Genomic DNA, 12,987 nt, shown 5'->3' with positions numbered 1-12,987 from the left:
AGAATCACAGAATTTGCCTTCCTATGTTTTAAATTGGAGCAGGACAAAATATGAGAGCGCTCTGGGTATTCAACACAGTAATGACACCCCAGATGCTATCATGACAGCTAAATTTTAAGAGTATTAGGCTTAGAGAATCCAATTAATAGGCTTCAGGAAAAAAAAAAAATCCAGTGAACAGCTTGTAACTTATAACTCAGTGAGTGAAAATAGTCTGGAAAAAAAAATCCAACAACAAATCTTTATCTTCCTATTCATAATACTTTTCAGTGATACACAGAAAACAATGCACACTCACAAATCAAAATATTACTGTAGCATACTCCTGGCATGCTATTCCGTTTAGTCTTATGAAACAAATAATTTGTAGCAGACAATGTACAGTATAGAGGCCCTCAGTGAATTGCAATCTACCAAGTAAGCATGTTTTTCTTTTTGTTTAATTTATAGTCCCTGGAAAAAAAAGACATTTAAAAACCTATTGTCTGGGTTTACAAAGCTCATGAGGATAGTTAGTTCTTAGCTGATTGTACTGCTGGCTAAAATGTTAGACATACTTTACCACTAGAGGTCTTTTCATTTACGGATGTACTGAGGCCGCATGGGTTCTTCATCAGTGGACATATGTTTTAATCACAGGGATCTGCAAAATGCAGTGTTGTCTTCAAATTGACAACTGCAGACCAGATATGTGGAGATTAACCTAGAATTTCTGTGTAGGAGGTAAGAATTTCTCAGTGAGAAATGGAATTTTCATCTTTGTTGATATACCCTTTCCCTTTATTTAGCTTCAGTAATTTCTAAAAGCTGAATTCCCTGCCAAACTCTGAATAACAGAGTTTTGGTCTCAGTGATAAAACTGAAGAGGAAAAATATTAAAAAAAAAATTTTGAGCTGACTGAATTGAGTTACTTCATTTTTTTGGCTCCTTCTTTCCTTTTTTTCCATATTTTGGGTTTTTATCCAATGTGGATTGTCTCTACATGGAAAAATTTAATGCTGAAAATGTCAAAACAAAACATTTAATCTTTTCAAAATTTTACTGTCTGAAACCAAATTCTACCAGAATTTAAAAATAGACATAGTAAGACAGCAATGATTTTGTTTCTTCTGTGAATTTACTGTTCATTCATTTCTAGAGTCATAGAAGGGCAACTACGTATCCAACTGGGCTTTATACATAGAAGCCCTGGAAAAATAGGTCTGTAATCTTTCCATAATATGTCAGTGAAAACTCTAAGTAGTAAAGAAATCAGAAATCCTTGACAGTGCAAGAATTCTGTGAGTCAAAGTGTAACTCTTCACTGGAGCTGAGTGGAAAAGGTAGTAAAATGTATTTTCTACAGATGCCCAGTATAAACACTAAACACAGGAAGGACCATGTTATGTTAGTCCAGTTTTCCATCCTGTGCAAAGCTATACAATATAAACTATTCTGTCTTTACCTGTTCCATCAACCACAATCCTATTTTTGCTGCATTTCATTAGTTACTGTGTTAGCTTATTTCCTCCTGCAAGTTTTTGAACTTGCAGATCTTCCAGCCTGTGTAGTTTTATACAGTTTTCATTTCCCGTTTGAACATATTCTAACTTCATACAGTGGCTTAATTTCATTTTTCTCACTTGAGAATACTTGAAAATACTGCACAGGTATGATCTTTAATCGTCAGCTACCTCAATCAATACAATGATCAGCTTTTGTCTAAAAGCTAAAGGATAATTTTATTTTGCAAGTCCTCTAAATGCACATCTAAAGGATGTGGCTTTCTTCTTCTCCATTTTCAATGCCAAGGTAGTTCAAGAAAATCTTTTGATAATAATTTTCTGAGAAGATATATGCTTGCTCAAATGCTTAAATGCAACCACTCATAGACAGAAGTCAAAGCTGGCCATTTCCAGGAGTATCCTTGAAAGCTGTTATCTAAGAACAGCCATAGATGCTGCATCTACTACTGTTGTGCTAATTCAGGTATACATAATGCAACTTAATATGATTGCTGCTGAGGTCTTTGCATTTTCTTTCTAACATGAAAACTTTCCACTTGTGTTTTGAATAGGTAAGCCTACAGGGTATGGATCCAGCAGTAGACGCTTACACCACAAGGGAATAGTGGATGAATGCTGCTTCCAGAGTTGTGACCTGAGGAGGCTGGAGATGTACTGTGCTCCAATAAAGCCACCTAAATCTGCACGCTCTGTACGTGCTCAGCGCCACACTGATATGCCAAAAGCACAAAAGGTAGGCCAGGCCAAAAGACAAAAAGTTCTATTTTAGGAAAAGAAATTTATGTCAAGGCTGGTTACTTAGCAAAAAAACTGATGCGTTCTGCCTACTAGAGACACTGAGATTTAGTGGGTTTGGGGAAAATAGCCTCCATGGTAGAAAATAAGGAGAAGATTCATCTCTTAGAATGCTGCATAAAAACCTGCAATTGCTAAGCTAGTAGTTGTGAGGCTTTATCCTGCTTCTGGGTATTAACTGAGATGTACTTACGTCATCTGATCATAAATAGCACCTAAAACCTCTCTCAAAAGAGAAATCAAACAGAGTTTTTAAATACTCATTTATCCAGAAAATACTCACTCATCCGTTTTTGTAAGGAAGAAGCAGACTGAGTGACTGAGAGCTCTTCTAGTATTCTTTTTATTGTGTAAATGAACAAATCATTTTCTTCTTTCATTATTGTTTCGGCTTTTTAGGTTTTTTTATTTACCAGAAGTAAATTAAATTGATAATTTAACTCCAGTCACTATATACTTCATTTTAACTGCTTAATGTTTAATATGTGTATTCTCCAAGAACTGTAAATATTCATTGATATTATCTGTATAGTTACAGAATTCAGAGCATTCAAACATCTGCCTATGTTATGAAGATACTGTACATATATGTTGTTAAATCTCTTTTATCCTCAACAGAGCCTATAGTTCAGCTAGGCTGCCATTAAGCTCTCTTCCAACTATCTCTCCTATTTGAGTTCTGAACATCTGTTTTACATGTTATCTGTCATCTTCTGTAAACCTACAATAATATATTTTATTGCCGTTGACCTTTTCTCTCCTATATATATGTTGTTCCCTTTCCTACAGTTTTATGAATACTTTTTCATATAAGGAATTAAACTGCATGAAATCCTAAGACATCATATAAAGCTAGGAAACCAGTCCTATGTACTAATTTTCTTAACATTATCTTCATTAAATAACAACTGTAAATGTTCTAACATCACTTCTCTTCCGTAAAATAACCAAAGAAAGAGAATCCTTTCCATCTCTCCCTTAAGGATTTTCAACCTTTTAAAGTAATGGCTGTATGATTCTTCCTGAGAAACATCACCTTATATATTTTTCCCTGTGGGAATACATGCAGGAAGACACTTTCACAAACTGGAAGAGCCAGAGTGAAGGCCTTTGCACATTAGATGAGAAGGAGGTGTTTGAGAAAGAATAGTGTGCATCAGGGCCTTGCTCCCATTCCTCAGAGAAGAGATGAGATATCAAACTTTAAGTTTTTAAGAAGCTTTTAGGACAATGCTTTTAGATATTGCTTCTAGGCTGCCCAGAGTGGAGTCAGGGGTTGGACTTGATGATCCTTATAGGTCCCTTCCAATGTAAGATATTCTAATTTAAGAGGAAAAAAAATAGAGTGAGTGTGTAGTAACTGAGATGAACTAGCTGCAGCAGACAGCATTCAAGAAATGAAAAGGAGAATAAACAAGAGGTGAAAAGGACAGTAAAAAGACAATGAAAAACAGTGAAAAATAAGGAAGGGAATTAAAGAGTCTCATAAGATGAAATACACTGAAAACTGAACAAACTGTGAAGTACAGAGTTTTGAGAAAATGGGAAAGAAAATAAAATTAGAGAAAAAATTCCTATTAAAGAAAAGAAAACTGATGAAGTAAATTTATAGGAGAAGGAAAAAAGAGATGATCTGAAGCAAAAAATTCATAAATGCTTCTTGATGGGAAATTGGCAATAAAATATTAGAAATCTTATAGGAAAAACAAGCTGAATTTCTCATTCATCTCTGTTAATGTATAAAATTAGATTGAGGAAACAAAAATATAGGAGTAGGAGAAACTATAATTCTAACTTATGCTAGATAAGAGGAACATATAGTTAAAAGAAATAGAATGCAATAAGAAAAAAAATTATACATCAGAAAGCTCTAATACATATTTCTGTGTTATTATTTACTCTTTCTTTTTGCAATAGTACATGCTTCCATTAAAGAAAGACAATGCTATGTGCATATCTTTTCTTTGGATGGGTTCACTATCACAGAAAGATATTGGGTTGGTCAAGCAGAACTTGCCTTTCATGAACTCAAGGCTGGGCCTGATTGCCAGGCTGTCCTGCACATGTTGTGTAATCCTGCTCATAAACAGGGGCAGACAGAGAATGATTGATGTGGCCTGGGAAACCCAAAACGTCTGTGCTGGTAGAAGGCTAGCATCAAGAACCAGTTTTATCCAAGTACAGAGACTGTATGTGTAGAGTTTTCTGGGTGTGTGTTTTTTTTTGTGTAGTAAAAAAACAAGATTTTTTTCTTCAGGATTGCTATTTGTTCCATTCTAAGACCTTTATTCATAATCAAATATAAAAGTTTTCCAAAAGCTAAGCAATAAAAACTTTGATAACATATAAAGTGATATTTTACATACAGCATACTTCACAGATTTAAAAAAATGAAAGAGGAAAAAGGCAGTTAGAAGTGCTTCTTTATTGCCATAAATTCTGTATGCAATGGAGCACATACTCAACCTTAATTCTAAGTTAGATACCAAGCTGTCAATATCTCTGTAATTGTTTTTCCACAGTCAGCCTGTAAAAAAATTATCTTGAACTGGGGCAGCCAATGAAAGTACCAGACATGGATATTTGCTTGCGCAAAGAAATAAAGTGTACATCAGAGCACAATGCTACAGCTGCTGGCTAACCACTCCAAAGTTTCTTGTGAACCAAATGGGCTAACGCAGAGTATGGATTTCAACACTATCGACCTTAATGAAGTTGTGATCTATAGAAACATGTTTCTGTAGTGCCCAACAGTCAAGCGTCCTTTTCAGACATCTATTCAAAGGATACCAAACTCTCATTAGAGCATATGTGTCCTGCTTTAAAAGAAGTATCACCCCAAATCCCTGAAATATTTTATATTCTTTGAGCAATAGCCTACAGAGGTCACCAAACCTATCTGGGTCAGCAACTGCCTGCAATGAAAAAATGTTTGTAATATGAGAGGTATTTTGAGACGTTGAATGTTTTTTCTCCAGTGCTGCACAACTGATCCAAGCGAGAATACGTGAAAGTCCATAAAGAAGTGGCAGCTTTGTTTTCAAATGCTTAAAAGTTGACGAAAAAGAAAGTAACTATCTAGTATGTTTGACAAATGAACAATGGTTGGTCAATGAGAAAATGTAGAAGTAGTTTTTTCAGTAGCCATCATATGTAGATGTAACAATCATCAAAATTTATACAAGACCAACATATCTGTCTAAAATTTAGCAAGCTATTTACTTTATGTGTGTTGGTTCTCTTCCCCTGAATAGAATCTACAGAGATAATTTACCTTCAAAGTTGAATTGAAATAGAATAGGATCTATAATCTTTACTCAATTAATGTTTTCTAAAGTATGTTTCCTTGACCATTCAGATTCCTCAGTGTAGCAGCTGCTCACCAGAAACACAGAAATGCTGTAATAAAATGAGAACTAACAGCAACACAATTGATTTTCTCCAGTAAGTTACTTAAGCAAAACTAAGTGATTAAACTTACATTTCAATTTAATGTTTAGACTGAAAAAAAAAAATGTTTGGGCCAACTGTTCTTCTGGACAGTTTAGCTATGAGAAACAGAATTATTTTACATCCCCCTGCAATACTAAGGCCAATACTATACAGACTGCTTTCCTGTCTTTAATTTATTTAATTTGATATATATTACTTTTTTATTTATCATATGTCTGTCATATATCCACTTATCATATATGTAATACTAATGTTCTTTATTTTTATATATCTCACTAGTAGACTGAATGAAAAAAAAAAAAAGTTTTGAAAAAGGAAGATGTCCCTGAACTTTTAACAAAGAGAATGAGTGTGAAACCAAAGCACATTACAGATCTTTTTTTCCCCTAACATTATGAGAATAACTACTGACCTTGTTTTTAGATTAGAATCTCATTTAATGAGAAAATGCATTAACTAGTAAGGTGGGAATAAGAAACAGGGAGAAAAACTTTGAAAAACAACTGTTCTTGGTTCAAGCAAAGGAGACTGAACTGTTTCCACAATTATGTATATACTCAAGGGAAGACTGCAACTTTTTTGAATGAAGCAGTGCCATAAAATCAATGTCCAAAGCTGACACAAAGGCTACAAGATGCCTTGAGAATTATAACATGAATTTTGCATTGATAAGGCTGATTATAAAATTCACTACCAAAGAACAGGAAAAAAATAAAAGTAATTTAGTGCCATGCCCTTGCATCCTAAGCAAGACTGAAGAGATGTACAATTTGGTATAATTTAACTCATTCTCAGAACTCTATTCCTTATTCTTCTTTATCATTTTTATGTGGAAAATACACAAATGTAATAATAGCAAAGTAGTAGTAGGAAGTGGGTTCTCTCAAAAGATCAAATACTAGCCAACATCCTTTCAGATTATATCTCATCTTCAAAATTTAAATAAATACTAAGTGGGACTGAGAAACAGTGAAAATATGATGGTTTTACTCTAAGAAAATCTCATTGAGAAAACAGAAAGCATACTGCATGATTTCTCATTAGTCTTTCTAAGATTGGCTTAATCTTTTGTAATTGGCTCTTTATCAACTCTCAGATATATTTACAGACCAAAATATGCTTAATGGCATTAATCCTAATTTCTACCACATCCATACTACATTACCAAAGCCAGCGAGGGACCTTTTATGTGTAAGAGATAGAAGGACTTGGCCTCTTCACTTCAGAAAATTTTCTCCCATTGCTTACTTTCCAGTCTTGTTATTTTGTTACCAACCACACTGCCCACAGAACTAAAAAACTTTCAAATAGACCTTAGAGAATCCGTAGCTAAGATATCATGTGTGTTACTACAAACATTAGACTTTCCATTTATTACCAATAAAGCAAGAGATCTTTTAATGCCAATATGAGTTTTGGAAGTCCATCCTAATAGCATAAGAATGCTGTTGCATGCTTCCCAGTACATTTCATCTTAGCTAAATGACCTTTACTGTCACTGAGGTTGTTGTTATCCGTGAGTCTCCAAACATCCATGCTTAAGGTGGTAGGCTTAAAGTTTGAACTTCTCTGTTCACAAAGTGACTTATGCAAAGTTGACATTTTGCAACTGGCATCTTAAAATGCTTATTACATTTGTCTATATCTAAATATCAGCTAAAAAGATCAGACAAACAAACATCACACACAAAAAATCTTTTTTAGTTACTTAATTTCAAAGTCTATAGAAATAAGGCAAGGTTTTCTATACTAGAGTAAAGACGTGTCTGAGATCCTGATTCAGGCATTCATATTTTGTTTTAAATAGTCTCAACATTGCATACTTGGAAAAAAATGTGTTATATGTGTCAAAGGACTTCCTGGCATGCACGTTAATCTATTTATGGATCAAAATGCTGATTCCAGATGAGAAACTGTTCTAAAAGTTACCTGCCATCTTCCCTCAATTTCAAAGCTAAAAAAACCTGTACATTGTGACAGCTCTTTCTCCATATACATGCAAGTATTAACAGCTATTACTGAAAGCTTGCTTTATTTCAGTGATTAAGCAATTTTGAAGTCAGACAACAACATTAGTTGAAAAAAATTTATTACTGAGGTGAAAATGGCTGTTGTTTCATAATAAGGCTCTTACTTTTCTTACAGATGATGAGCTTGCAGCCTTTAAGAATATTCGACTTTTTTTTTTTTTTTTTTTTTTTTTTTTTTCCAAATAGAATGCAGTGTATAATTTGTTTCTTATATACTAGTAAACTTTCCTCAAAAAAGAGATTCTAGATGCAGCAGTAACAAGGCTATTTTGTTTTGTTGCCATGAGGGAAAAACAAGACAGATGAGTCAATGAATTCCTGTCTTCTTAGTGCATTGTTACAATATAAGCACTTTGTAGAAGTGCTTATCACAGAACCTAGGTTGGAAAAGACCTTAAAGGTCATCAAGCACAACCATCAACCTGATCTACTGAGGCCTATCTTCATGTCTTTCAGTGCTGTGTCCACACACCCCTTATATACCTCTAAGGACCAGATTCTAACACTTCCCTAGACAGGCTGTTCCAATGCCTAACCAGCCTTTCCATGAAGCAGTTCTTCTTGATATCTAACTTAAACCTCCCCCATCTCAAATTCTGGTCATTTCCTCTATCACTTGAAAAAAAAAAGACCGGCATTCTCCTCACTGCAACCTCGTTTTAGGTAGCTGTAGAGAGCTATGAATGCTCCCTTCAGCCACCTTTTCTCCAGACTAAATAGCCCCAGGTCCCTTGGCCACTCCTCATAACTCTTGTTTTCTAGTCCCTTAACCAGCTTAACTGCTTTTCTCTATGCACACTCAAACAACTCAAAATCCTTCTCATACTGAGGGGCCCCAAAGTGAATACAGTATTTGAGATGTAGTCATGTAAAAAGAGGTAATCACTTCACTAGTCCTACTTGCCACAAGATTTCTGATGCAGGCCAGGATACCATTGGCCTTCTTGGCCACTTGGACTTGGCTGGCTCCTGATCTCACTGCTAACCAGCTTTTCAGGTTCTTTTCTGCTGGACACACTTCAAGCCACTCCAGCTACATACTGCTGCATGGAGTTGTTACAACCCAAGTGCATCAGCCAGCATTCAGCCTCATTGAATGTCACACAACTGGACACAGCCCATCTATCAGCCCATCCAGGTACCCCTGCAGAGCCTCCTGCCCTTGTGCAGTTCAACACTCCCACTCAACTTGGTCACATCTGCAAGCTTACTGAGAATGCACTTGATCTCTTGATTCAGATCATAGATAATAGCATTAAACAAAATACTTGTAGCATGAAGTAGGATCCTTAGCTCATGTGAAGTGCTACAATGATAGTTTAACTGAAAATCATGAAAAATCCAGAATGAGTACTTTAGGGTGAAAACTAAAGTGCAAGAGAGAGGAAACTAGAGAAACAAAATGTAGAAAAGCTGGAGAGAAACAAACAGCAATAGGATAATAAAAGCAGAATTCTGTTGAAGTTTTTGTTTTTGTCCTCAATCCATTCTAAGAAAATTATTTTATAGCTCTATCAGTAAAATTTGATGAAGATAAGCCCACATTCTGTTGAGTTGATAGAACTAGATGATTAATCTCTTCTTCATTCAGCATTGTACTTTAGGCTAAGAAAATCTATAAAGGAAGATTCCTAACAAAGAAATACCTTTGTCATGAATACTTCACTGTTAACAAATTTCTCTTGTCAGCGATGATAATTTTAAGTTTAGTTCAATGTTATTGCTTGGTTGTATAATTAATTTGACACTTGTTGGTTTCGTTGGATTTGGTATTTTTATATATTCTAAAAGACATAATTCAACATGTATCCATCAGAACCTAATCCAAAACCAATGGCAATCAATAAGTTGTATATGAGCTAAAGTTTTGTAATCTTTCATCACTTTCTGATTTTATGTTTTAATAGATCCAAGAAGCAAAGTAAAAAGTCATATATGAAATAGTACTTTATATAGGAAATTGTTTAAAAATATCTATACTGTAATGCACCAAATTAGCACATATTTTCCTTCTGTCCATCAGAAAAGCAGATGTTTTCATTACTTTTTAAGTTTCAGAGAATGTTACATTTCTTTTTCTAGGGCTAAAATAGAAGTCAGTGCAGTGGCACATCTCCATACATATGCCTCACTTTTCTCAGTGAAATTTCATATTTTGTGGTTTTCTTATGACAGCAGACATAATTCCTCTTCACAAAGAATTTCACTTCTGATGACGACTATAAAAATAGAAAGTCACTTGTCAATTCTGCCTCTATTCCAATAGAGAATGGGAAGTTTGGAGGCCAGTTAATATTTATCAGCATGGTAAAGGAAGAAATCAAACAAAAAAAAATGTATATAGCAACTTCTAGTGCTTCCAGAAACTCGCCTATATATGGAAAGATGGTGAACTGAGGGCATTTATTCATTCCAAAGTCGTCTTGATTTGTTTGTCACATTGCTCTGATTATGAAAATACAAATGATTTGGCTGCTGCTGCTACAGTAAACCCACATATATTTTAAAATACATGCTAAAGGCCTTATCCAACAAAAACCTTACGTACGCATCCAATATGCAGCTCATGCAACATATAGGTAACAGAATTCCACCTGGTAATTTTGAAAACCTCTGCTCACTGGGTACCAAAGCCCAGAAGGCTCCACAAACCCTACAGTCACACCTTTAAAGTTCCCTTGGCCCCTCTGCATCCTGCTTTTGCAAATGCCCTTGTTCTGAAAGAAAGAAAATTTATGATACCTAACTGTGTGTCTAAGGCCACCTACGTTCTCCTGTATAGAGGTTTCCTCTGCCAAAATGCTCCAAAATAACAGCTTCCACCTGGTTGATTTTCTCCAAATATCATTAATATGCAAAATGCAGTTATGTTGCAACTATTTAAGTCAACAGTGACAGCAATCAAGATGTTTATTCCTAGAAGAAGAGGAAAATGACAGTACAAATTTTAGGTAGTCAAGTTCTCAGCAATCTGGCAGAAGAGCTCTAATAATTCTAGCATTTAGGATAATTTAGGATAACTTTTTTCTTACTAATCTGTGTGGTCATATAGAACATAAAATTCTTTCTGCAATGACTTTTTTTTTTTTTTTTTTTTTTTTTTTTTTACATCTTCAGGAACTGCATTTGAAGAATACAAGTAGAGGGAACACAGGAAACAGAAACTACAGAATGTAAGATCACGCCATCCAAAAGAACGAAGAATGAATGTGCCATCTGCAGGATACTTTGCTGTAAATAAATTATTTGTTAAACATTGGAAGACTAAAAAAACTATGGTTTAATAAGCTTGATGCAATCTCAACCAATGGGCATTCTCCCGGTGAACAATGCAACTAAACATTCCAATATTAAGTCTTTTAGAAAACAGAACATTTTAACCAACTCAGAGTGAAAAAAAAATCTGTGGTTGATATATAACTGTGTGTTAACCTCTTTTAGATGTCCTGCACAAAATCTCTTAAAGTCCTGTGCCCCTCAAAAGCCTACAAATTTATGGGCCTTTGATGGATCCAATTGCACTAAATTAACCTATGAACACTGGCTGCTGGAGTCATTCATCAGCCTTGTCTAAGTGGTGTTTTTTTATTTGCACTTCTATACAAGCAACAGGCTGTTTGTTCTACAGTGTCTGATAACATTGTTTGTCTACCCCTTCATATTTGCACAGTCCGACATTCCCAGTAACAGCAGCAGTAAGGTAACATATACAGTTTTGAACATCCATTAATTCCATCTGCAACATTTTGACAGAACATGGGTTACAGATACAGTTGTTTTAAGACAGCTTTATTTTTCCTTCTCTTGCAAAGATGCAGTTTACTGCAACTTGTGAGACAAAAGATTTTTAAAAGCAGTTACAGCATACATAGGCTCTCAAAGCGTTAATGATTCTTCCAGGTAATTATTTGCAACAGTATAGGTAACTTTTTTCTTCCTCCATATAATGCAGTATGTAAAATTTAGCATATCAATAATACGCATATATCAAACAATATGTAAAAATCTCTGTTTTATAGTACAACGGTGCTATTTTATAGTTTGTTATATGAAAGGGTCTGGCCAAAACAGTAATAGGTAAAAGCAAATATGGAAACATGAAGTTCAAATAATAAAATAATGCTGTGAATATTTGGTTTAAATTACTAAAACAGTTATGGATTCCAATATGTAAAAAACTTCCATCTTCACAAAAGAAATTCAGATATTTTGCTTTTTTTTTCTTTTAGCTGATTGAATGATGGTGTTTTCCCCCGGTTACATGAAACACAGATTTATAGATGACTAGGTGCAGGAAAGACAATTAATAAAAGAGTTTTCAAATAACTTTAAAAGGTAGCACATCGAGGCCTAAATCTTTCTGAAATATCAGAATTCTGTTCAAATATTTTTGAAGGTTAATCAGGTCCTCTACCATTTCATCACTTCCCAAAATCTGACGTGACTGAAATGGCTGTTAATCAGCCCACCGCATCTCTCTGTAAATCAGAAAATCTAAGCTAATCACCAAATTACGGTGTAGAAAGTGTTCAAGAAAAGATAAAAACCATAATGGTCTTCAAACTGTTACTTTAAAAGCTTTGTAGGAGACATTTAATATATTTCCAGATAATATCTGACATATAAGCTTGATATGCAGTGCATTGATTCTAACATTAACAACACTTTCTTCTGCCCCATTTTTGTAAATCTATTCAGTGCTAGATTAACCATGCAGTAAAGATGGATAGATAGCCAACAATGTCCTAGAATGAACAATAAATTAACGTGAGAGAAGGAAAGAGAATGCTGGGGAGAAGGCACTGCTTGATCCTTTGCAGAACTGCAGCATGGTTCCATGTGACTTCTTCCACCTCACTACTCTGCATGCAGCAAGGAAAGAGATATCCCTTGGTCAGACTCAAAGTGGGCATCAGGAATACGGTGTGAGGGGAGCACTTAGAAAGATGTTAGATCCGATTTGTAAAGGCAATATTTGTCTCTAAAGGCTCAAAGCTGTCTCATCTTCTACCATCTATGGGGGTGGACTGAATTTTTTAAAATACAGAAGAATCTCTGTAGACTATATATTGCACAGTTCATCAAGAGTTTCTTGTGAACCAGACAGGAAATGTAGGTCTTAAAAGTGTAACAAATTAATTCCCATTTTCTTTCTCCTTAGGAAATTTGAGTTTTGTATTTCTTTCAAGAAAAGGGCAATATT

At 34.8% G+C, this 12,987-nt stretch overlaps 1 protein-coding gene across 1 annotated transcript in view; it reads left to right on the top strand.

Annotated features, from left to right (window-relative positions):
- Window positions 1-10,961, top strand: part of IGF1 (insulin like growth factor 1) — a gene marked incomplete at both ends in the record, with an annotated part of 46,813 nt that extends 35,852 nt beyond the window's left edge. Inside the window, 2 exons of the mRNA XM_079538897.1 lie at window positions 2,058-2,239; window positions 10,902-10,961. Of these exons, the coding sequence (XP_079395023.1) occupies window positions 2,058-2,239; window positions 10,902-10,961 (242 nt within the window). The remainder of the gene's footprint in view (window positions 1-2,057; window positions 2,240-10,901) is intronic.
- Between the last annotated feature and the right edge of the window lie 2,026 nt (window positions 10,962-12,987).

Source organism: Tetrao urogallus (assembly GCF_951394365.1).
Source record: "Tetrao urogallus genome assembly, chromosome: 1".
Taxonomy (NCBI): Eukaryota; Metazoa; Chordata; class Aves; order Galliformes; family Phasianidae; genus Tetrao; species Tetrao urogallus.
This window is presented reverse-complemented; position numbering and strand designations above follow the sequence as displayed.